Consider the following 27,881-nt stretch of genomic DNA (forward strand, 5'->3'; position numbering starts at 1 on the left):
CTTTGAGAAAAACGTTTATATCTTGCGGTAAATGTTTGACATTTGATTTGATTCTAGCATAGCTCGAAGCTCGATGCTTACGACTAAGTGGTAAGAGTGGGGGAAGCGATAAGGCGCGTCTGTCATAAATTTTACGACAGCGCGCCCGCTGGAAGGTTAAGAATGAGACTCGACAAAAATCAGAGCAAAACTTAAAACTCATCTTTTCAGAAAATAATATCCATAAATGGTGCAGTTGCGAACCTAATTAATTAAGCTAGTCTGTTAGTATATACCTAAAGTCATTTACAGGATATATTATGTCATGCACTAGTAGGTAAATGTGCCTCGATCTACTCGATAAAAATTATCTAATTAATATTATTTTTAATTTTTATCGGAATAACTTTTATTTCAACATTTGAAGGTTGTACACAATAATTTTATACATCATTGAGAAAGATAATATAAATTGGTAATAGTTTGACTAGTCTACAGTTAGAAATAACATAGATCACTATAAACATGTATTATATATATTTGTACAGCGCCCTTGAAGTCATTTTGCACAAAAACGGCGCTATACAAATCATACTAATATCATAATAATAATATCTTAATATATCGTTATTATTAAGACACAGAATAATAAAAAGCTAACGGTCTCAAAATAGAGATTGACAAAAATTAAATAAAATAATTAGGTCCTAATGGCCTAGTGGTTAGAGGCATTTTCCAAGCAAGACAGAGATACTGGGTTTGATTCCCAGTTGAGATGGTTACCTATTTAATTTTCTTTGTCTTGTTTTGTTTTAGTTTCATTTATAATTATTGGTAGGTACTATCTTCTTCTTCAAAAAAATAATATTTTTATTCCTTTGACATATTAATGAACGTAAATCCGGGAAACGATGCAGAAAAAAAAAATTAATTGAGAAGAGGTTGGTACTGAATTTAGAGGAAGGTCCGGACGTAGAAACGAAAAGCTTTCGCAGATGGAAAGACATGGGGGAAGTAATCTGGTAATTGAAAGGCATTCAGATGATTTTTGCAGTTGAAATTGAATGCTATTGAGGGTTGAGTTGTTATGGCTTTGAGGCGGTTAAGGCAATGGATTCTATCAAAGTGATAGTCTAGGTTTTTCATTTATTTAGGGGCTCAAAATAAGATTCAAAACCGAGATTGTGAGCGTTGCGATTTGTAACTATAGCGCATCGTTTTTTTTTGGTTAACTCGACTTTAGATACTTACCGACTTCCAAATAATCCTTTTTGGTACACAGAAATGATAAACGACAAATTAAGAACAAAAAATATTACATTGACGAAGGAAAGTGCTTGTACAAAATACTCCCAGAAGGAAAATAATAATACATTCTCAGTGTGTAATACGTATGCAATGGTGAATCGTGTAGATAAAAATATACACAGTATTAAATGAAGATTCGGTTCTTACTCAGGCGATAATAGGATTGATAGTGCGTTTAGAAATGCCAAGGCAAATATACATTAACACGGCCATAAATGTCACACCGTGAATATTAATTAAAAAAACTACACAAACTGGATTCTTACATGTGGTTTCGTTGCATCAATGAAAACATTCGTACAAAGAAGCAGTCGATGACACCGATTGCAGCGAAGTGGGCCCGAACCGAAGGCATTGTTGTAGAACTGAATAATGTAGAAGCTATGTGACATACGAAAGAGTTTTACCGAACAATTTGTACAAGACGTATTCAGTACTTAGACGCTTTCCCAATAAGTAAAACACACAGACTTTTATAATTTTGAATTCATTTCGTCCGTTAAAGCGTCCTAAGTTTGCATAGGATCGGTTGTACACAATTCGTCAAATGCTACAGTTTATTATATATTCATCAACAAACTTTTAAGTAGTGTAATATGCAAAATAAACATTTCTCCGGACGTGGACAGTGGTTCAACATCCAATTTCCATAACAACGGGATTCCAACATTCATTATTTAGGTACAACGATGTTACCTTGTTGTTACCTACTGTTATCAAATACCGTATAATAGGTACAATGAATGCGTTCAAATCCTGTAAAATAATTTCAGTATTTACCCAAATCTGGCCGCTAGAGGCACTAGTGTGGCAGGTTGACATTCCTTCCAGACATTGGCAGCAAATAATTGAATTTATATAGTACCTGGCGGCGGTTGTTGGCTCAGTATATATAAATGTATATTACTTGCCGTTTAAAAAATTGTTTACGTATGATCAAACCATCAGTAAGGTCGTATACTATATACGCTTGACGTGATTTTGCACGAAAACGGCGCTATACAAATCATCCAAATATTGTTATTATATTAAACTAAATAAAAAATATATTTCATAAAAATCCATTAAAATGTACAAAACAAAACCAACCCGCAGAAATCGCGCCGCTAGGAGAAGTTATCGTAGCATAATGTCACCAGAATGTATGGGAAACGCATAGAGCTACATTTAACGCGATAAGCGGTGCAAGTAGACCGGAATTGATAGTTTTAGTTAGAGCGTTGGGAGAGTTGGAGGTCACTTGGAGGTAAAAAAGCGAAAACTATTTTTTTGCTAGTTGTCTCACCTAACTATACATCAATAAGGAATGTAAGAAGTTTGGAAATATTGTCTTTATTTAGGGTATTTTCTGTCACGCGGTATGTATGCATCACATACAATTGCCAACATATTATAGTTGAGACAAAAAAAATACCTCAAAAGAGTTTAAAAAAGCGATTATTGTACGAAAATAGAGAAAAAATAATAAGTTATCGGGTAGGTACAAATTAAATTTGGTAAGCAACTTACGGTGGTCTGCACCTTCTTGAGAAGGTCTCCGGTAAGCGGCATCTCCGGCAGCTTCCTGCCCGTTCCAGGCCTCATGCGGAAGCTGCGATTTAGGCTCGCCAGGAAGCCCCCTGACTTTGGCCTCTTCACTTCTCGTTCTTGATCCATCTTGTTTTATTCACTGAATTTTATTTCACAAAATTTAGAAGAATTCCATTCCCCTTTCCGCGGCCATTCTCGTTCACCAGACAGTTTTTTGCGGCCTCCGAGGTTCACTATTATTATGGCCGAGATATAACGGTAACACTATACGATCAAATGGTCCAAATATCGCAGCATTTTTTGCTTTGGTTTGTAGTAGGAACGCAACCTTGAGCTGGGTGTTATAAATCTAGATTGAGATGGGAAAATATAATGTTGTTAGTTATACTTCGAGGTATTGATCTCGTTTTGTCAATAATACAACGATGATTGTTCGATTGTTGGGATTATTTTGATACCCACCCGAAGATTAAAAGAAAATAAAAAATTGTGTGTTACTAAATCTTGATAACTGTGTCAATAATGTTTGATTTTTGGGATCTTTTCGTTCTGATTTGGAAGATCGAATAAATGTGGGTATAAGTGTAACGGGTATGGTCACATGGTAGGATGATTTTGTGTGGGAATGATACAACGAGGATTTTTGAGATCATTTTGCTATCCATTCCAAGATTGAAAAAAATAATTTAAATGATGTAATAAATAATAAATCTTGATCTTATGTGATATTAAATTTACTTTTATATTTTGTTTAGACAAATTTTCGTTATGTTTAAAGATTGAATGATTACATATTATAAACTAAGTCTAACTGGTATGGTCGTATTATTATGATTATATTATATTTCTGAGGCAAAGCCAAACACTGGTCTGAGGCAATCAACTCTTAGATCAGCAACATCATCAGCTGTAGGCAGACTGATGGAACCTAAGCGCAAGCCAAATACTAAGTTTGATGATCGCGCTTTCGGAGTATCTGGGCCGAAGGCTTGGAATAAACTCCCTCCGGAACTAAAATCCATTACAAGTCCAACAGAATTCAGGTCTAAACTAAAAACTTATCTTTTTGAGCTGTAATACCCTTAAATTAAATATACCATTCCCGAGAGAAAGTCCAATTATATCCAATTATGTCCTAAATATTACATCTACATTTCGCTAGTAAACTAACTAACTAACCATCACGCCGTTTCCCCGCAGGGGTAGGAAGAGAGGACGGACCGCCAAACAACTCGGTCTTGGCACACACTCCTTGCCTCATTCACATTCATACATCGTCTCATACATACTCTTCTATTATTCTGACTCTTGACATGGCCCGACTCGAGTATCTGATTCACTTGATCGTGCCATGTCTTCCTCGGGCGTCCCTAGTAAACAATTAGTTAATGTTAATTAAGTGTTAATCTTTAGTGACCTACCAGGTAAGTATGGTACCTACTGTATAAAATCTCCATATATAGTAAGTAATAACATAGAAAATTGTAAAAATGTATTATATATTTGTACAGCGCCCTTGAGGTGATTGTGCACAAAAACGGCGCTGTCCAAATCATCCAATTATTATTATTATATGTGTGTATGATATAAAGAGGATTTATGGGATATTTTTATTATCCATTCGAAGATTTAACGACTGTAAATTATGCTTAACCAAATATTTACTTTGCCGGAGTGTAGGGCCGTCGGTTAAATACTTTGATAAGAGCTGTAAACACTTTGAGAAGTAGCACTTTTATGATACTATTTGGGTCGATAACAAGATAATAAAAGTAAAATATTAATTTAATTATACACATTCATCCAGTTGTCGAATAAAAACTAACAATGTGAATTCCTGTCAAAAATTTTGATTCGTTATGAGTTAGAATTGAAACAGTATCATATAACATCGGTGTAATTCTATTTACTAATTGAATCACAACCGATTGTTAGTTTCCAAAACTCAAATAAAAAATTTAAAATAAATAATCATCAGGAGAATCCATGTGTTGGGTTTAACATGACGCTTATATTTAATACGTTTTTCGCGGTTTTTGATTTATACCATAATAATTAGCTAATATCGCATGAATATAAAATGAGAATACTTTGCGGCCTAGGCAGATAATGGCTTCGTATAAACAAAGGAATAGCTGGTTTAAAAGCACATGCCTATATTTATACACTGTTAAAATATAATACGGTCTAACCACATCATAAAAAATATTGCAAACTGCGGTTTGGAAGAATCAAAGATTAATTTAAGCCGGGCGTTGAAAGCTTTCCACGAAGTCAGCTAAAATGTATGACGGCATTAAAAAATTGGTACGCGTGATTCTAAAGATATTTCTCTATCTCTGATACTACCCCTGGCCTGCGATTCTGGAGTTAAACGATCAATCGTTTTCGTATGCGCCGTCTTAGAGTGAAAAACTACTAGTCGTCGCGACTAACTTTTTCGAATGTTTCAATTTTACGTATTCTTGAGCGTCGAACGGTCGAAGTTGGTAGAAGTGATGATTATATTGGCACCCCTGTGAATATTGTCTATGTTCCTGATGTTTTTGGGATTTCTATGGTGTGACTGTCAAACAGACAACAGTTATTCGTTATTCAAAACAGAAATGGCTGCGGGACATATATTACAAATTGCCAAAAGCAACTCTTAATTGAGCTTGTAAGCTCCGATAAAGACTTAGTAAGTGGGCAATTTTCACCCACTTTTACATTTGCGGAATCCGCGCGGTAAAACAAAAATTGACAGCTAGACTAGATTTTGACAGCCAATTCCATAGAAACGCCAACAACCTACCACTCGCTGCACTGTTTCTACTGGTTATACCCAGTAGTTGTCGTGTGGAATGACTTTTGACGTTTGGCGTCGAAGTATGTACCTTCGACCGATTTCGGGAATAGCAACGGCGACCAACGTACGTACTTTCGACGGCGATTACGAGCGCCCTCGATTCAGGAATAGAGCCCCTGTTCTGTTGAAATTCTTAACATGGTTTTCATCTATAATATATGTTTTACATACGTGACAATAAAGTCTTCGACTACTTAACTCGGACACTGACAAATCGGTTACGTAAGGAGATGTGAAGAAAATATGTGGTTTCCACCAGGGGCGGCCCTTGCAAATTGTTTAATGAGTATTTGCGAATCAGTAAAATAGAGGATAATTTCAATTGAATATACTCACTCAAAAACATACCCCAGGAGGTGCAATCCTTCAATCTAAATACTATAGTGTCTCCAACCTTCGTGTTGGAGTACAACTTTGTATGGGAATAAAGGAGGGCATATATTAAATTCTGGTAAGGTAGTCACTTTGTGCAATGCACTGGGACATTTCTCCGAAGTCTAATAGAGTGATAAGTACATAGACAGGTAAGTGTTTATGGTTTTCGACCATTATTAAAGTTTTTTTTTCTGAAAAATTCAAAATTCTGTGTTCCAGTGTTGCCCCATGTGTTAAATTTTGGTGCGCCTTCAATAACGGATGGACAAATATTGAGTGAACTTCGTTTAAAAGAATTAATTAGTTTTAAGTAACACAATGTCCCAAAAAACTCTTGAATCTCTCTACCTAACTCAATAGTAAGGCGCGTTATTAATTGTATTTATTTACAGCTTATTCGTGTCTTTGTTTATTTAAGGCGATGCCATATGTAGTAATGCAAAATCATGTGTTTTTGGTTTGAAAATTTGGTCGCCTAGAAATGTTTCAGATGCTTTAATTAAATACTGCGAGTATAACACATCTTGGCCTTCGAAATAATCGAGTATTTTTTAGATTAGTCTTTTTATAAGCCCAGAAAAAAATAATGTATAAGGCCTATGAAAACTGCTTTAAAGTTCAAAATCTCCTACTTACGAACCCATTTTAGGTTATGATTTTATTGTAAAGTGTGGAAAATTATGTTATTTATAAAATGATCAAAAAAAATTAAATATTTATGCCTGAACATCCACAAAATAAAATAAAAGGCACTTTTTGGCCATGTTTTTTTCTTGCATAAATCAAAACAGGCGGATGGTGTTAAGCGGGAGTTTAAACCTTATCGCCATCTACGTAAGGGTTGTTATTGATAACGGCTCAATTTAAAATATTACACGACGTAGTGCATCGCCTTAAGTATTTAAGAACCGTGTATTGTAATGGTATGTTATTGAGGCAACACGCGCGAAATGAGCTGAACTGAGTCCAGTGGACATATTTCAGCGGGCCGTTAATATAGCACACACATATTTTTTTAATGTCTATCCTTTTCATAAGCTGTGCTACATTTTGATAACGTGTATTGTATGTTTTATAATGACATAGCGTGTTATCGATGGATTTGGTCTACATAAATAGGAAGGTACGCGATTTACTTTTATTACAGGAAGGTCACCGGACGCCCCTGGTTTCCAAATTCATGCAGGATTTTCAAGAAAGCAAAAACAGACAATTTACAATAAGTGCTTCCGAAATAATTCTAGGCTTCTTGGCGGCGCTCGGGCGATAGCGTGTCCTGATTCGGGCAAATCTGAAACTTCGGGAAAACTATTCTATAAACTCTTTTACATACATAAGATGTTTGTTACATTGATCTAAACTATACATTAGAAAATCTATATCAAGTAATCTTGCATTTTCAGAATGCATGTTAATAAATCACAATAATTGGTAATTAATTTAAATGTTGCATTTCTGCATTTTCCAATTAATATTTTTATGTATTTTAATTAATGGTTGCTTATCGATATTAAATTAATAATAATATATGTTGTTTGTTATTAACATGTGTGTTTGTTAGTAACATGTGTACATTGGGATATAAACTCTTCAAATTAAAATGCCTAGAAACTGTTACATAGTAAATTCTCTAGATATACATACAACAAGAACACAGAAAGTTTATTTATCTACCAAATTAAAATCTTTTGAACAATAAGTTTAGTGTTATAATATGAACAACAGAAATCCCTGCTTATATGTATAAGTAGAACTCAAACGGTAGGCTCCGGAGGTGTGAAATTTGAACCGGTTTTTCTAAGCCAACTCAACTATTTTCAACTCATATTTCAAAGGAAGAGGATAATAATATAATTATTCTTACACGGGTGAAGCAAAGTCGGATAGTACCTACTAGATATGTTAAACTAGTTAACCATCACGCCGTTTTCTAGCAATGATAGGTAGAGAGGACGGATAGCCGAACGACTCTGCTTAATTCACATTTATACATTCTCTCATACAATCCTTTCTGTTATTCTGACAATTGTTACGGCCCGACTCTCAAGTATTCAAACATCCCCAACATTTTATACCATTCACATTTGCGTCATATACACTCCTTTCATCATTCGATATACATGCACACAAAGATTACATCGATTCGCGTTACTTGCGATAAATTTTTTCACACGGTCATACATAATAATATTATTATCTACTTATAATAAAAGTATTTTAATTAAAAACCGCTACACGAGAAAACAAGTACAAGAACTGAAAAAGAAGATAAATTGAAATAACAAACAACGTATATTATTATAAATTTAATAACGACAAGCAACCATTAATTAAAATACATAAAAAATATTAATCGGAAAATGCAGAAATGCAACATTTAAATTAATTACCAATTAATGTAATTTATAAACATGCATTCTGAAAATGCAAGATAGCAGCGTAAATAATAATTAATTATATCAATAAGTACTTTTGCACAATCCGACAACAAGAATAACCTTTTTGTACTTAAACTTTTTTGCAATGCTATAAAAATAATTAGGATAATATTTCGAATCACCAAAAAATTCTTACGAAATGTTTATTGCTCTTTGTTCATACAGTGTAATCTGTAGAACTCCTTTTTTTTTAGTTTTTCATTTACATATTGAACAATATTATTATTAAATTAGCCGACGTGTACCCGGTTTTGCTGGGGGTTCCTCAGACATATACCATTGCGTACTTTTCTATAGACCTTCTTCAGATAGACAATTCCTTAGTACATTTTTTTAGGTATCTAATAAGGTTTAGATGTAATGATGTAAGCGTCCGAAAAAATGTTTTTATCACTTGATTACCAAACATCGCATTTCGATACTTTCTATAAATATAATATGCATGGATTAAATGGATTTTACTGATAATTTGTTATGAAATGTGACAATTCATTCGTTAAAGGCCTGCAGTCCCGTTTTTAATGGGAATACGTATAATATGACAAGCTTTTTTGATAAATTTGCAATAATTTATATCAGTAAGTTTTCTCCGTGTATGCACAGTGGAACTTGTTTATTTATATATATTTTTTTGTAAATTACTAATTTATATGAATACATTAGAAAAATTTAAATGTTTCGTGCATTATTTAAGGCGATGCACTACGTAGTAATGCAAAATCATGTGTTTTTGGTTTGAAAATTAGGTCGCCAAGAAATGTTTCAGATGCTTTAATTAAATAATGCGAGTAGAATACATCTTGGCCTTTGAAATAATCGAGTATTTTTTAGATAAGTCTCTTTATAAGCCTAGAAAAAAATAATGTAAAGGCCTATGAAAACTGCTTTAAAGTTCAAAAGCTCCTACTTACGAACCCATTTTCAGTTATGATGTCATTGTATAATGTGGCTAATTAAGTTATTTATAAAATGATCGAAAAAAAAAATTTATTCCTGAACATCCGCAAAATAAAATAAAAGGCACTTTTTGGCCATGTCTTTTTCTTGCATAAATCAAAACAGGCGGATGGTGTTAAGCAGGAATTTAAACCTTATCGCCATCTACGTAAGGGTTGTTATTGATAGCAGCTGAATTTAAAATATTACACGACGTAGTGCATCGCCTTAATGTTACTAAGCACGCAATCCTACATTATATTTGGTTGGGGTGTTTTAGACTCCGTCACATTCAGACGATTTTGAAATTTTGCCATTAACTTTTGTTTAACGGTCTCCGTTAAACCTCATCATAATTTAAATAATAATATATTTTTTAAATGGCGCTGATTATCGAATCGATTGTCATCAATTATGATGGAGTTCGATGCACCCCAACCTAAGCACGACATCTAATAATTCATTTACATTATTAGCGGAAGTCCTATTTTAACTCGACCGATTGGCAGTTCATCCTTTTGATAATGATATAAACCTTTGACTAGGTGGTTAATTTATTTTATTTTATTGATACATGATTTAGAGAGTACATGTGGTTTTTGTGATATTTCACCATCCATGCTATTCTAAATGATCTTATATATAATAAGGTACCTACCAGGCTACCTGCCTAAATAATGTGAAAAAAGTAACGTGACCTTTCTTTGAACGAATAATTCCTTATTTGAAATAAAAAGTAACGTGACCTTTCTTCGAACGAATTGTATAATTCCTTATTTGAAATAAAAAGTAACGTGATCTTTCTTTGAACGAATTGTATAATTCCTTATTTCAAATAAAAAGTAACGTGACCTTTCTTTGAACGAATTGTATTATTTGAAATAAAAAAAGGTAAATTAAATAATATTTTATGATTTTACAATAATTGCAATTCACTTTGTAAATTTGAACTTTTGCAATTTTAACCCTTAAGTACTTCCATTATATTTGTTCAGTTTACAATTTTTTCTGTGTATTACAAATGCGCCATATAAATCTTATTTTCCGTAAAAACAAATACTGTTTTAGAAACTACATAGAAAATAAAATAAACCTAACCACATTTTTACCTAATTTTAGAAAAATTGAAAGAACTCGATATTTTTAGAGTTAAACTGATTGTTACGGTAGCGGCGCGAAATTTGAATGATTAATTTTGGCTAATATTAGGATTTTATTAATGGATTCCAGGATAAATATTTGAGGCAAACTGGAAAGAATTATCATTTCTATTTCTGTGTTTCCGCATGAAAAAAAAGATAAATAACTTTGTATACACCACTATATAATGAAAATAAAGGACATATTTCAAAGCCAATGGTTTATTCGTCAGGATAATGAAAACTAATTTTCTTAATTTTTAAGAAACCGTCTTGAAATATGTCGAGTCGTTGGTACAAAGATATTTTATTTTTATTGTACTATGGTTTATAATTAAGTAGGTACAGACTTACAAATTTTATGATTTCAGAGGAAATATTCATTTTACATTTATTAAATACGAGAAAAAAATAAACAGTTTTATGAACGTTAGGTCTACTATCCACATAACTATTACGTAGTTATGTTTTTCGAATGGGTAGATTAAAATAATAATAAATTATAATGTATTGTAGCAGATAGCAGATTTAAGACACGGGTCCTGGGACTAGTTAGGTCAGGTTGGTTGCTTCGGGATAAGAGATGTGAAGGGTCTATTGTGCTGCTTGAGCTAGAGAATAAAGGGATCAGGAACGGCAGGTGGTGGCCCCATACCATACCCATTATACCTCGTCCCCAGATGGTCCCGCGGTAACACGTGTTCCGTGCCGAGCAGAGGAACACCAATCGACGTCTGCCATATAATAAGATAATATACTTTTAGACGTTCGTTCAAACCCAGAACCTAGCACACACTTAAGTTTTAATTATGTCTTTTATTTCAGGGGAAATGTCAAAGCACTAAATAAAGCACGGGGCGATAGTGTGGAAATGCTAGCATTGGAGATAACGAACTCTTTTTGTATGAGTCGCGAAGATAAGACGAAGATGTTTTGGCCGTGGAAAATTACAGGGTTCATACAGATACTATAAATATTATCATGTACCTACTCACAGTAGTCGTTTCAGAGTTAGAACCGTAAAGTGCGGAGTTTCGAGAGTGTGGAGTGGAGCCCCAGAGCCCCTAGATGTGTGTTTTGTTGGATTGTGTAGACAGAAGTGTGGATATGGGTAACGGGTATGACTAAGAACATGATAAGCGTGATAAAAGGGAACATTCTACCATTCTCAGTATACAAAAGGTTATAAAGTGTGTCATTAAAAAAACAGATAAAAATACAAACCGATAGATTATGCGTTATCGAGCTAGAGTAGTTAGTTAATTACTCAAGTATTAGAATTGCACAAGTGTTTGATTATTTTATCTTTGGATTGCTGAACTTTGTGGCGAGTATTGTTTATTAAAACGTAAACAAAGAGGACTGCATACAGAATCGTTTGTCCAATTAATGCACAATTATGATTTCATTTCGCCGCACGAGATCGCTGTCACAACACGGAACGTCTTCGGAAATAGCACTGTTTACGACCGAAACCAACTACCTCAGGTATAATAACCCATCGCGGTTAGTAATTGGAAATAAACTTAGTTGAGTCATAAAGTTCACACGGGAGAACTGAGTTGCTCCACACACATAACTAAATGACGGGCAGTTGGTCACTCGGAATGCAGAGGAGCACGAAAACCCGCCGTAATAGTAGACATTTTATTTGAAGAGCAAACAAAAAGAACGCCGTCTTTGAATTTCGCGCCGCTTCGAGACGAGTCGCGCGTACAAACTCGTTGCCGCTCGAAAACCGACTGGCGCGAGCAGCGGGAGCGAGCCGAGGCAGGACACTAACGCCCTCGGGGCAGGTGGCAGGTAAAGCCAGCCACCTCGCAGTAAAGACAGATTAATGCCACTATATTGCGTTGTACGCTGTGATTTTGAAAGGACTTTGGTGTGGAATTAAATTAAAGGCTCGCTTGTCACGTGACCTGACCGCGGGGAGGGTTCCGCTCTCCCGGCGACTCTCCCGGGAGGAAGTCACGAGGAGGAAAGTGGAAGCCTTGCATTCCGTAGGCAAACACTGATTTAAATCGTGAATGCTCACATTTGACAGGCAAAGGAGAGACAGGTAAAGTTGGTATCAAGCCTGGCTTACTTACCTTATAAGTTAATTTATGAGTCGTATTTCCTTTGAATAAATATCAAAACTATGTGAAAATGCGAAGAACTCCTTGGTGTTACTGTAAGGATAATTTTTGAAAATTGAGATTTTGCTTTGTCAGTGATCTCGTGATACTTGTCAAAGGACAATACGTTTCACGTTGTGCTGCTCAAGTAAGGAATAAAACGGTAATAGTAATAACATTACATACCATATCGATGGTTCAAAATTTAAAGCACTTAATGTATGTTTCTTTTAAGGCAAATTTGGGTTATATAGATTACAATGTTCACCTTCATACGTTGTTTATAATGCACAGACCCTGTATGTCCTAACTTAGGTACCTTCATAATTATTTCTAATTAAAAAATGAAATTACTTAAGACCTTCTCTGAGACACTGCGACACACTGAGGAAAAATGCGTTTTCCTCACAACACATTAAGCGTTCTTTATATGTGTATACTGTCAATATATAAATATATTCAATCTGTTTTTAGGAACATAAAATACGATTACACCATTTAAACCAATAAAGTAAGTAGGTACATACAACGTAAATAAATAACTTCAGTACCTAGATTAGACGCGGAGGTTTTAGACGAGACAATTCCCTAAAATAATGCTGGAAACTTAACGACGTAAATGAAGCATCCGTGCACAAAAATATGGGTCGCGCGGCTCTGTAATAAAGCTGGCTCTACACTCGCGCGCGAAGTCGCGCCGTGAATTCACGCCGTGAATATACGCCGCGATCCGCGCGTGAACTGTGTCCATCCACACTCGCAAAGCTTCAGTCTTGTTCGTGACTTTATAAACCGCAAACCCTTTGTCGCGGGCCAAAAAACCGACAAAAATCGGGGAATGGAGCGAAGCGCGAATGCGAAGATTGCGAAGGCGTGAACAAGATCCACACTCGCGTTTCGCGGCCTTCGCGGACGTTCGCGCCGCGAGTGTAGAGCGCGCTTTATATTGGACAGACCTGCAGTTGAATTTGCCCTATCAAATCTCTAAAATGAAGTGGGAATCTTAACGACGTAAGTGATGAGGTCGTGTAAAAACAATATTCATCGCGCGGCCCGACGTAATAAATAATAATAATATTTGGCTAATTTATGTAGCGCCGTTTTCGTGAGAAATCACCTCAAGGGCGCTGTATAAATATATTTTTTAAAACTAGTGACTTACATCTGAGACTTATATCTAGTGACTTACGACTAAATGTCTAACATACTGTCGACGTTTCCCAAACAAGCCTAGAAACTCGATCTTTCCGTGGGGTTTAATTTAATTATTTATTATGAACGAATTATCAAAATGTCAAATGTTTCTAGGTAGATCACTTAGGAAGTTTTTAATTCATCGTCTAGGTCTAGAAAAATAAAATCTGGTACTTACCGCTATTTTTAAAAGCGTTTTATATAATATTCAAACCATTTTACATAAAATATTTTAATAATAAGGTACTATTTTTTTAAATCGTAAATAAAAATTGTATTTTGTCATGATAATATATCATGACAAAATAATTTTTTTTATGAACATCATAAGGTAATGATAATATATCATGACAAAATACATTTTTTTATGAACATAATAAGGTTTTAAAAATCCATAATAATATTGGAACACTAACTTGTTCATCCACAAGCGTTTGTCATCATAATATATCATGACGAAATGAAATTTTTTTATGAACATCGAGACAAAACATTTTACTAAAAGTTAATCAGGATAAAAAGTTAGTCAAAAGTACCTCATGGAAGCGGCTTGCAGTCCCATTTTCAACAGGATTACCAATAATTTAAAGAGTTTTTTTAATAAATCCCCAGCACCTTTAAAACATACATTCCAAATGGGCACTTTACACATTTTAAAAATAGACTTTTAGTTGGCCAGTTCCTCTTTTGGCCTACAGAAAAGTTGACTGTGTCAATCTCCAGTATCTTATAAACCGAGCAAGTCAAAACCGGCGGCGGCCCGATACCTACGTGTATGTTATCCTATTTTCATTTTATCATGGTTTCTTACGGTGATAAAAATAATTTCTGTAAGCCGTTTTAACAAAAACCACATTATTTAAAAATTCAGGCAAAAATTTTAATAATACTATTAAGAAATTTAATGGGATGCAATGTTTGGAGTAATATTTTATTTTAAATATTTGTTTCTATAAACACAAGAAGATTAAATATAATCAAATGTAAAAGTAAATTAACCTCGTGAACTTAAGTTCATTCAGACCCAACGTCAAGTCAAGTCAAGTTTAGTATTCATAAGAATCTAATAACGGGGGTTGTTTTGACGATCATATTTGAATTACTTCTAATGAACTTATTACAAAAATCTCAAACCTTATGATTTTAGTAAATTCATAATAATATTGGAACACTTGTTCATCCACAAGCGTTTGTCATAATAATATATCATGACGAAATACAATTTTTTTTAATGAAAATCGAGACAAATTTTACTAAAAGTTAATCAGGTTACCTTTATAAATTAGAAAAAAATTACAGGAAGTTTTTACCGTGTAGTATTGGATATTGCAAATTTATTAAGAATCTCTTTAAAATATTCGTAATCCAGTTAAGGCGAAGCTTAATGCTAAATCACTATTTTGATTAATCTCTATAACGAATTGGTGTACATTATGAATACCAAAAAATATGCTTTAGAAAAAATTGAAGGTTTTACTATTGTTTCGCTTGAGGAGAATACAAATAAAAAAAATTACTCGATAAAAAATATAAATGTAAACTACTAAAAAAATACATTTTTTCAATAGAAATGTATGAACGCGTAAAGGAAATAACTTAAAAAAACAGCATTATAGCTAAGATTATCTGTGACAGTTTTATTTGATTAACTTTTTTGCTTTGTTATAAAATTATTTACAAAATAAATAAAAACCAGTTTTGTGATTGAAATCGAACGTTTCTAGACTACGTTTGTCAAGAGATTTGAATGCTTATTACCTACAATATAAGGTATGCCAAGAATATAAACATTTTGGGCTTGTAGCTTCCTCTTAAAAACGGGAATGCAGGCCCTTAACGAATGAAATGATAGGTTTCCTAATACAGGGTTTTCCAATAAGAGGTATTATTTTGAATAGCCCGCTATTTCGGTAGATGTTACTTTTGAAGCTGTCATTTTTTGACTTTTGACAAGTAGAAACTATGTCATTAATAAAAATGGAACGATAAACGCTTCAACAACGCATTGAAATTATTAAAATTCACTTTAGTGAATCAAATGCAAATCATCTTGAGTGATGAGGCCCATTTCCACCTCGGTGGCTTCGTCAACAAGCAAAATTGTCGCATCTGGGTCTCGGAAAACCTAAGAGTTATTGTTGAAACGTCTCTCTATCCTTAACGTGACTGTTTGGTTTATGGTCCGGCGGAGTCATTGGACCTTACTTTTTCGAAAATCAGGCTGGAGCAACAGTTACGGTGAATGGATTGCGCTATCGAGAGATTGTTAATGATTTTTTATGGTCGGAATTAAATGGTATTGATCTGGACAACGTTTACTTTCAACGAGACGGCGCTACGTGCCACACAAGCAACGAAACCATTGATATTTTACGATTAAATATCAAAATAACACCTCTTATTGGAAAACCCTGTACCTTAACTATTAGTAAAATACAAATGTATTATCATGATGTCGGAACACGTGTTAATAAAAAAAAAATATTTTCGCATTTCGTCATTTTATATTATCAAGGCAGATGCAGATTCGTGAACACGTGTAACGATAAATTAGGAATTTCCTAAAAGTTTATCAGGAAACGGCCTGCAATCCCGTTTTTGAACGGAAGTACCAATAATTTGAACAGATTCTTACTAAATTAGCTATACTAATATTTCTCCACGTAGGCAGTTGCCTAGGTTGCTTAAGTTTAAATGCGGTATTATGTAGACGTCAGTATTCACGCGTTTAAATGTCATTTAGGTTATGTACCATTATTGCCTCCACCCGCCCACATGTGATAACTATTTTAAGATAGTTCCACATATAATCATCTTAAATATATATATACCTTATTCCCGTTTTTCAGCATGAATTATTTGTCTTTCTGGTACCCATTGAGCGAAGTGAACAATTTTGTTTTCTGATCATATGTACGTAGCTATTACATCACTTGTATGCATTGTTCTTAAAATAAGAAATTCCAAATACCTTTTTACATTCGTAAAAAACAAAACACAAAAATTCACAATTTACCCACACCTATATTAGAAATACTATATCTCAGGGTTAAAATTATATCCAAGAACCAACTACAAATAAAATATTTGTACTAAACTCAATATCAAAATCCCACTCTCTTTCAAAACTCACAACAATTTTATGTCATTTAAATCTTAAATAAAAAGTTGGATACATATAGGGAGATCAAAAATGGAGAATATATTGACACCAAATACAAACCGAAACACAAAAAACTCAACTACACAAAAAAGGAACATGTAATATATTTATGACGGCCGGCATAGTCCAGTGGTAACGCATTGGACTGCCATTCCGAAGGTCGCGGGTTCGAACCCGGCGTGCGCAAATAAATTTTATTTGATTAATTTGTGTTATTTCACAATAAATTAATTAAAATAATATATAGTATATTTGCGGCACGTTCCAGAGTGGAAGATACTACCAGTATCGCCCTGGTGTAAGACCACCATTCAGAATTGAAACGTTGCTCCAAATGGCTTTAGCCGTGTTTAGTGACTAGATCTGAATAGCCAGGTACTTCCCCACCTTCCTCTTTCCCTTCCCCACTTACCTTCAGCCTCACAACATCCCCCAATTGGGGATGCCATAGTCTCACTGGCTCCAGACGGGAGCAGTTGGGACTCTTGTGAGGTATTCACTATAAAAAAAAAATTAAAAAAATTTTTTAGCAAAAAATTAATACTCAATATATTTATAATTACTTTACAAAATTTTAATATGTATCGTTAAAAAAAGTAAATAATAAAACGCTTATTATTATATTCGATTATGTATAAATTTAACATTTATTATTTTGAACACATATTTGTACATTCATACATATTATATACTATGCATGATATATGTTATTATATATACGTAGGTTTAGGTTTCGGTTGCCGTAACGGACCCAATTAGTGACATTTGGACGAATAACGAAAATACCTCCTCCTCCCAAACCTCAAATAATATCACTGCCACGCTTTGGAAGTGATATGCCTATCAACTGTGAAGAGGTACAAGAACAAATCCCGCATTCATTAATTTCCAAAGATTTTAAACAATTAATTTTATTTTTTAATTCACTTCAATTTTGAAAAAAAAAACCTTATTTAAATTATGCAGTTAATAGCAAAACTTTAACAAAGCTAGAACATATTGGTTGGTGTCGCCGGAGCTCGGGAAATAGTTGAATTAAAAATGGCTAAAATGAAGCAATAATTATTTGATGAAAGTTTGGTATGTATATTAATCTATAATTTGGTTAAAATGAGTGCTAAGATCGTTAATTTATTTATCGTTAAATAAAAGGTTAAAATTAATTTATTTTAGAGTAGTAAGATCGTTATCTCTAGAAATCTCCTCGGGGCTGTACGAAATAGTTACAGTTAACTTAACTATTAGAAAATGCTTTTTATTTTATTTTACATTACCTCCATACAGGAGGCTTTGAGGAAAATACTTTCCCTCAGAACCTAGGTCGTTTTTGGGGATGCTGCACGTAGAAAACTTACTGATATAAAATATTGCTAATTTATTAAAATTCTTGTCAAATTATTCGTATTCCTGTTAAAAACGGGACTGCAGGTCTTTAATGAATAAATTCAGTCAGTCATTACGCAAGTAATGTTTTGTATTAATGTTGCAGAAGTCGTGAACTCCGTCAAAACCTTCACTTGACATTATCTTTATTGCTTAGGTTCCCATTTTATTTTTGTAATAGCAGTAATTTTTTAATTATCTTGTATTGTAACATTTATCATTGTATTAACATCGTGTAATGTGTAATGTATTGTAATTGGACTTAGTCCATTAATAAATAAATACATAAAATTAAAAGGTTTTCTTACAAACTCTCAGTAAAACACTAATATGTTTTTAGGATGTCGGACATGTGTTCATCAAAATTATAATATTGTCTCATTTCGTCATTACATTTATCAGTGAACACGTGTTCCGATATATTCTGAATGGACCAATAATTTATTATGAAATGGATTGCAATCATGAATTTAACAGGATTTTAATATATCAGTTCATATTTCTCCGTGTTCGTGAAGTGAAAGGAGATAGCTGTTATAGAATGGAGGAAACATAATTATGGACAAATATTTACATAGGTTAATTATAGTTGTATATTTGGGAATTATTTTAAGTCTGACGGATGTGGAATAGGGGAACAAGAATAGTCAGAGAAAGATTGATAATTGGTTGGCTATTAAACTCACCTTGACTGTTTCAATAATTTTTGAATAGTGGTCACCCATTTAGAATTGAAATATTAAGAGATCTTTTTTAAAATCTAGAATGAGTGACAAATATAATTTTTTTTTCTTACTATATTTGCTAAATAGATCGGAATCTCACCTCAACTACATCACATTCAAATTCCCCTATCCCTTTCCTTTCACTAGCGAAGATAAAATAAATTACCGAGAAATAATCACTTAAATAATTTAAAAAAAAAAAATTGAACTACTTTGAAATACTTCGTGAACGCCATCAGGTGTTTTCACAGTGTCTATGTAATGAAGACTACAAATAATGATGTCTAATGCATTCTCATTATTTGTATTGTCAGTGAGTTGTTTCATTGTACGGAGCAGATCGTGAAACCGAATATTCTTGCCCAAAAGCAGAAATGATATCGATTTCAACAAATGTACTAATAATAATATTTTTTTACTGTTAATACCTGCGTAAAGATGGCGTTCAGTGTTCATTCAATACTACAGAAGCAATAATTATAAAATTGTACGAACACAATCTCCTTCAGTTTACATTTATGTCTTAAATGGAATTTAGGAGAAAAAAATCTTTTGATCTGGAAAATAGTCAGAAAACTGCTACTCTTTGAATTTTAGCCAAAAGCAATTTTTTCTTCTGATTAATGGATTACAAAATAAAGCAACTGAAAAATGAATGAAGTTTGTGAAACTTTTACTGTCTAGAATTTATAGGTTTTCAGCTAGAAGTACTAATTCCACTACCAGCTTTGAAAATGTAGTTTGATTCAGTCAAAAACAAAAAAGGCACAGTAATAATTGTATGATTTTTCGGTTGTTTAAAAAAACTATTACTCAGAGATAAATGAGTATTGATGATTTATTAAAATCTGATTAAAAATAAGGTATTTCAGGCCATTTCCTGATACAATTTTAGTACATTCCTAATATACAGCACGTGTCCATGCACCTGCATTTGCTTTAATAAAATAAAATGATGGTAGCAGAAGTCGAGGATGCCGAGGAAGACATGGCACGATCAAGTGAATCAGATAATCGAGTTGGGCTATGTCAAGAGTCAGAATAATAGAAGAGTGTGTATGAGACGATGTATATATGTCCGTCCTCTCTGTGTATCCTTGTGGGGAAACGGCATGATGGTTAGTAAGTTAGTTAGTTTACAATGACGAAATGCGGAAGTATTCAGATTTTTATGAATACGTGTTCCGCCATTGTGATTGTACATTCGTACCTTAGTAAAAGTTTACTAGGAAACCTATCAATTCATTCGTTAAAGGCCTGCAGTTCCGTTTTTAACAGGATTACTAATAATTTGAAGAAAATTAGCAATATTTTATTCGTCTATTTCCATCGAAAAACAAACTTTTTCGCCACAAATTTTCACTAAAATTTCTAATACGATGATAGGAAGCCAAGGAGATAGAGTCTTTCATTACACCGTGACATGACGTGACATTTATTTAATGGCTTCAGATTTTATAGGTTGCTGTCGACTATGACGGCAGGATACGTTTTGCACCACTTTATTACAGCAGATATGGTCCTACCCCTGAGAGCTCCGCTGCGCCGGAACCTACCTGTCGATTACATTCGACGTTCATGAGAAGGGGGGAAGTAACAATGGAGCCATCAGCGGTACTCTTACAAGATACTGGTGATAGCTACGTGATTATAATAAACCGTCGCGCTGTTTTAAAATACACGAGGATGGCCGTTGCGGTTCTGAAATAAATTATCAAATAATACATACCAGCTCTAATGTGACTTTTTTATTAACACTTTATAACTTTTCCACATTTTATAAAGGTTTTTAGTAAACAAAAGTCACATTAAAATGGAATTCTTTGACGAAAGGTGTTGACAAGTAAGAGCTTCATAGATGCACGGACAGAGGGCAGTGCCTAGAGCTAGCGTGGAAGTCCGCAAGATGGAGCCTGTGGACAGTAGTCGCCAGGGCCAGTGGAAAGGCTCCCAGAGAAACTTACTGTTTCAGATTCCAATTAGCCAGCTACTAGTTAGGTCGACTACCGAGTCACCATTATAATACGTATATACGTACATTAATAAATCCCTGATTAATCTAAAAGAACCAATTATTTATAAACTCCTTCCAAGACGAGTTGGAGACCTGTTTGTACGAACACAACAAAAGGTAATGAAAACCTTCTTCAGAACTAATTTTAATAACTCGACTCTCCCATACACACAAGCATAGCTTTTAAGTACATACAAAATTGATAAAATGATGTGTTAGTGCATATATTAAACGAATTAATTATTACTCTGTTATCAATTATGTTTATATTTTATATAAATAAATTTAAACTGTTTCAACGAAAGATATAAATCAAGTTCTGTTTTATTTTCGTGTTTTACTTGATTGTATGCCGAGAGCTGCTAATGTAATAGATGGCAATTTTCCTCTAATTTGGAACATCAAATGTTCAAACATTCATCGAATAGTAACAAAATTTCGCTTTGGGCTGGGAAAATCGATGGGGTTAGTTTTTCGAAATTTCATGTTTACAGTGACATTCCTCTCGTTTTGAAGTTCAAGTACGTAAAATTTCACGAACCTTGTAATAAAAATGTGGATTTGTGAACAACCCGAATCCAGCGAGGACCCCGCCACAAACACAGTCGTTGTTCTTTATAGCTTTACGAATACACGAATGATTAACTAAATCAAGCAATACAAACAAACCGGGGAAACTTATAATTTTACAAATTTCAGAATTATGTCAAAATTTAAAATCATAATAATTGTGATAATTGCACATTACAGAAATTTATTTGCAAATATTAAAAAAAAGTATTTTCAAAGGCCTCTTTTCTATTTTAAAATACGTCTTTTGAAAGAAGTGTCCCGAGGATTTATTCACCAACCTTTATATTATTTGTGGAAAAACCACGTGTGTCACTCAATGTACAAATACTGTACAAGTTCAAGTAAATAAACGATGTTCAAATCTCAGTTCACCTCTTCATGAAGTGAAGTCAAATATAATTTATCTATCTGGTCCGCTCACTTTAAAATGTACTCTTATTCCATTGAAAATGTTCAGCGTACATTTCTAAGACATGTTAACTATAAACTTGGTCTACCAATAAAACAAATTACAACTATATGACGTAGGAATTAAAACTATTAAAAGTCTAGATAGAAGACTTGTTTCCGACTTGACTTTTAATTTTAAAATTATTAATGCTATTATAGACAGCCCTGATTTACTTAGCCTAATTATCTTTCATGTACCAACCAGAAAAACTAGAATTTTTAAATTTTTAAATTGCAAAAATATTAGGACTAAGTCATTTAGATGCTCGCTTGTACCTAGATTGAATGCAGTTGTCGATACTTCCTCAGAAATAGAAGATGTGTTCAACTGCATGTAATTTAGTTACAAGAAGGGTATAATTACATAACATTAATAAAAAAATAATTAAAAAGATATTAATGCTAATATTATTTACTCTGCATGTGTTCTGTTTTGTAATTTCTTAAACAAATGTTTGTAAAAGCCCCAACGATATTGGGGAATGCTCCGAGTCGACTGTATGGTCATAAGCCGTGTATTTATCAAAGGACTCGGGTTTATTATTCGAAGCGCAGAGCATTGTCCACGATGTATTACTTGCGATTTGAAATAATTGCATTTTGATGCATGGCTGAAGTAAATAGAACGGTCTTACTCTCATTCAATACAATTAATATTATAGTTGTATTAGCATGATTTTCGTTTTCTTATGGTAATTTTAATTATATTAATATAAATGTTTTACTGAGAACGATGGCGGGAGACAATAATAGATGCGCATTAATTAATCAACATGTTATCGACTATACGCAGTTCATCATAAATTTGTGTAGCAAAATACCACGTTTTTCATTCATAAAAAATTGCAGGGCATTGCGTATAAAATAGAATTCACGTTAGATTTCCACATATTATGATATTTTAATACTAGATAGGTACTATTCCATGGAACCATTAGCATTTGTTGGAAGAGGAGTGTACTGAAAATTATTGCAGTTATTTATCAGTAATTAATAATATTATTCGCTGCAATATAATACATATATTATATTGCAGCGAAATATTTATTTGCATGTTTTCGTAAATGTGAAATTACAACTATCTTAGTAGTGTACTACTAATAGTTATAACCTACTTAAAATAATGTAGTTAGTAATAATACGAAATATAAGTATATATTTGGAGAAGAAATTATCACTTCGAATGAAATATTTCGTTTTGTTTTAAAGAATAATTCAAGTGCAAACAATGAAATTTCATTGAACGGTCATTGAAAATATAAATACCTACTGTAATATTCTTTTAGCCCTAAGGCTGCCTCCACACGCTCGGTTTTGACATGCGGGCATACTACATCTAGTACCTCGCAGAACAGATGGACCACACTTTCCTGTGACCACACGTTTTCTGGACCAGGAATTTGCTTCCCCACGACACGTTTTGCCCAGATTGGGCTAAATCTACTGGGCAAACCAGTCATGTGGAGTACCTTTAAAGACGTGATGTGATGGGGTGGCTATTCAGAAAGAATTTCAGACAACAGGATACTGAATATCATGTCCAAGTGGGTACCAAAATAAAAGTCTTCTAGGGGCACACTGAGGGATTTAAGTTAAGAGAACTGAAGGAAATGGCTAGCCCGTGGGGAATTTTTTTTGATAATAATGATAATGGTGACAAAAGGATTTTGCCTTCTCGATTAAGAACAAAATAAGAAAAGGAGAAAGATATACAGGAAAAGAGGAAGAGTAAGTTAGAAATTTCAAATTAAAAAATGCGGTTAGTCAGATAATTATCTTTTTTTTAATTAAGTTAGTTTTTGTTACTAGGACAAAAAAATGACACATAGATTTATATAACTACACACGGTTATAAGATAAAGGATTATTTATGCTACTTGTTGAAAAACATGTGGAAAACTTCCAGCGAAGCAGATAATTAACCTAGTTAATTTTCTCATGGACATTGGCAGGTTAGTTCTGCACCAGGGAAGAGTTAGAAGCCTAGGTTTGGCGGCCTCGCATGAATTTAAAGAATAGAATCCTATTTCAAGCAGGATGTCAGGTATTAATAAGAAATCGCTCAGAAGCTTATAAGCCATCAGCAGTTATGCGACATCTCTACTAGAACTAAGCCTGCAATATCAAGCGTTTCCCTGATAAATGCAGTAGGAAACATTCATGGGTTAAAACCAAAATATCTCTGTAGAGGTATGGTCAAAAATTTATTTTGAATATTCTCTACGATTAGTACATGGAGGGTGTCCTCTAGCCCCATACCTGAGATCCACTCGCGAGAATGATACGAACTAATCTAAATATAACTGCAAGATTTGTCAACTAGCTTGAATTGTGTGCACAAAACCCAATATTTTTGTGAATGATTTGCAGATTTCAAGCCATTCAACAGAGCTGCCGTTTGAGATTGATCTTTGATTCAGTGGTCGTTTCAACTCAGAGGGTTATTGTAGGTAATATAAGTAGGTGCTGGAATTACATATACATAATATTCCAGTTAAAATATCGAAGCCGAGAAATTTCATCACGATAAATTATTAATTTTTTTGATTTAAAATTCGGAATAGAGACAAAAACGTTCATTACAAAATGCAGTCATGAAAGAGGATTTCTGGATGCATTTAAATTTAATTAAATCGGTTGTCAAAAGGTGTACCCGTATTACTTACTATCTTTACGTATATGTAAAGATATTTATGTCTGCACACCTGAGTATTCAGTATTCTTTGTTCAGCAGCGTCATGAGCTCTTGAAAGGGTTAAAGGAACCGAATCGCACCCGCACTAAGTTCAGTGAGGGTAGGTACTCTCTGAGTGTTAGGACCTAGAACCAGCAATAAACTCCTACATGATAAGATACCGAATTTTGGTTTTCCACCGAATTATAACTTAGAAACTTAAATTCGTAAGCTCTTAGAAATGGAGTTATTTATGAAGAAAATCTCTATACATTTGACGAGCGGAAAAAAACAATTATATGAATTCCCTTGATGGAAAAAAAATATCACAAAGTATGCTCCGAAAATTATAAACAACACTTTTGGTTAGTTATTTAACATGTTTTAAATGCTAGTTTGCTCTGTTTTAAATGAATCGTTTTTTTATATTAGCGCGCTCCGTCTAAGATTTGTATTTACATATCTACTTTTCATACGATCTTTTTTTTCTTTTTGAAAGCTTTCACAGACTTGGCAGAATTTAGAGATAAACTTTGAGCACATCTTTTCAGACAATCATATCCCTAAACTCAGAAATCTTTAAACTTCACAACATTGTAAATAATGAAAATAACCATTGAGAATTTCAAATTTAAACCTTTACAATTGTCACAGTCTATGAAGTCACATTTGTACTTAAAAAAATATATATTGTCTTCTATCTACCAGTTTTACATGAACTTCTCTCGAGTCTCAGTTAAATCAGTTAAATTAAAAAGTTTGTGATTTTATTACAAAACATATGTTATAATATTGCTATCTGAAAAAATTCCAGGGATTCAGTTTAGTTTGTGATTCTGTCCCGGATAATACTGGTGCCGGTTTGTCATTTTGACCGGTTATTTTTACTCGCCTCAATGTCGAGCGAGGCGGGTCAGGCAGGACGGCAGGTGCTACAGTGTAGTTGCATATGTGTAGGCTCGCCAGCAAAAAATATAATCCATTTGTCATTCAATCCACATGGACACGGCAAAAATAATTCAAAATAATCGGAATATTAAAACTTTTAGTTGAAATTGTCTTTGATATTTTACATTTTTTTTTATATCAACCTGGAAGACGAAGGAAGAAAATAGACTGAAAACTATATAAACCATGCGATATACACCATGTGAAGATCCCGAAATAAAGCAAACGTAAGCGTGGTGGAAGGAGTTAATGGAGAATATAATAAGTTGCGAAAGAGAATGATGAAAACAGTGTGGATGCCTGAGGTAGATATGGCACGAAGAGAATGATGGAAACAGTGTGGATGCCTGAGGTTGATATGGCATGAAGAGAATAATGAAACAGTGTGGATGCCTGAGGTAGATATGGCACGAAGAGAATGATGGAAACAGTGTGGATGCCTGAGGTAGATATGGCACGAAGAGAATAATGGAAACAGTGTGGATGCCTGAGGTAGATATGGCGCGAAGAGAATAATGGAAACAGTGTGGATGCCTGAGGTAGATATGGCGCGAAGAGAATAATGTAAACAGTGTGGATACCTGATGTAGATATGGCACGAAGAGAATGATGAATCTTCAGCTGACAACATACTCCAATTCGGGATGGTCTCACTGGCTCTGCTGCAGACTCACAAATCAACTGCTAGAAGCAGTTGATTTGTGCGGTATTCACATAAATAAAATATATATCTTGACACTAGGAACCTGCAGGAAGTCATAACCTATAGGGAGTCTATATTTTAAGCCAAAGTCATACAAATATTATGTCCAATATTTTTATGTAATGGGTAAAGATTCGTACAAACATTTTATGTAACTTCGTACCTAATAAGCAATTTCGCTGCATAAAGTCGCTGTTCATAAGTGTTATGTTCTCGATCTTATGCCATCGTCAGTACTTACAGCACCAACCTAGAAACATTGTAATTAATCAAATATCTTCAAACATCTTTAAGTGTTGCTAGATATTTGCTTTGATTTTTCCGGCCGTGACACTAAAACATAAAAATAACTTTCGCGTTTTATTCTGACTTCGATAAATTGAACCTATGTTTTACACTTTGTAATTTTTACACATGTTTTTTTTTTTAAATAAAAGTTACAAGTTGTTGTTTCTACTGAAAATTATAAAGTACCTACGCAAATTTGAACGCTATAAGAAGTAGGTGCGCCGGAGGAAGACATGGCACGATCAAGTGAATCAGATGCTTCAGTCAGGCCAAGTCAAGAGTCAGAATAATAGAAGACGATGTATGAATTTGGATGAGGTAAGGAGTGTGTGCCAAGACCGAGTTTTTTTGGCGGTCCATCCTCTCTGCCTACTCTTGCGGAGAAACGGCGTGGAGGTTAGTTAGTTACAATGGATCATGTCTCGGGACCCGGTTGACCGAATAGTAAGTTCATTTGTCAATAGTGTTCGTGTTCAGTCGCGGTATTTTAGTGATTGGCAAGAATATAATTTCGCAAAAAAAACACATCAAAACATTGAATTTGGGGCGGTCGCTTCAATACAATTCAATGCACCTTCACGGTAAATACAAGTTAAAATGTTCATGCTAGATAAGTCATATAATATTATTGTGATCTGTTTGAAGAAATGTTTAGTTTTTTCCGCCGAGATCGTGCGTATAGTATAAGTCACTTTGGTTGGACAGAGTTCGAACTTTACCTTACTTTGTTCTTCACTTTACGCTATTCCAAGATAGAGCCGCGTCCAATTTATTAAAATACCTTTTATAAGATTGAACCTCAAAATCAGAAATTTTTCAATAGATTATAAGAATTCGTCTTTGCAAACTTTGACACCTCAGAACATGGTAAGGTGAAGTTAGAACCCTATCCAAACAAAGTGACGAACGCAACGCATCATAACAACGACAAACTATCAAATACAAACAAAATGGCGATTACAAGATGATTAACGTGATGTTAGAATCTTTTAAAATAAATGGGAACTTTAAAATTTCGATATTAGGATTTCGTCATACAAGTATCTACGGAAATACAACACAGATGGCTCTAAAAATTATTTTGGTTAGAGAAATG

The 27,881-nt window shown here is 33.8% G+C and overlaps 1 protein-coding gene across 3 annotated transcripts in view; it reads right to left on the minus strand.

The window, feature by feature from the left end:
- The window catches only part of LOC149412267 (uncharacterized), a 284,347-nt gene that overhangs the window by 91,457 nt on the left and 165,009 nt on the right, over positions 1–27,881 (minus strand). For 2 of the 3 annotated variants that reach the window (XM_089645791.1, XM_089645790.1), the window contains exons 1-2: positions 11,778–12,027; positions 2,797–3,166 (exon numbers count right to left, since the gene is read on the minus strand). The exons of the other annotated variant lie outside the window; for it this stretch is intronic. In XM_089645791.1, coding sequence (XP_089501917.1) covers positions 2,797–2,943 — 147 coding nt within the window. In that variant the 5' untranslated portion in view covers positions 2,944–3,166; positions 11,778–12,027. Of the gene's footprint in view, positions 1–2,796; positions 3,167–11,777; positions 12,028–27,881 lie in introns of those variants that run through there. 3 annotated transcript variants of the gene reach the window in all.

This window comes from Hesperophylax consimilis, chromosome 23, assembly GCF_061612785.1.
Source record: "Hesperophylax consimilis isolate HC1 chromosome 23, BYU_Hcon_1.0, whole genome shotgun sequence".
NCBI classification, from domain to species: domain Eukaryota; kingdom Metazoa; phylum Arthropoda; class Insecta; order Trichoptera; family Limnephilidae; genus Hesperophylax; species Hesperophylax consimilis.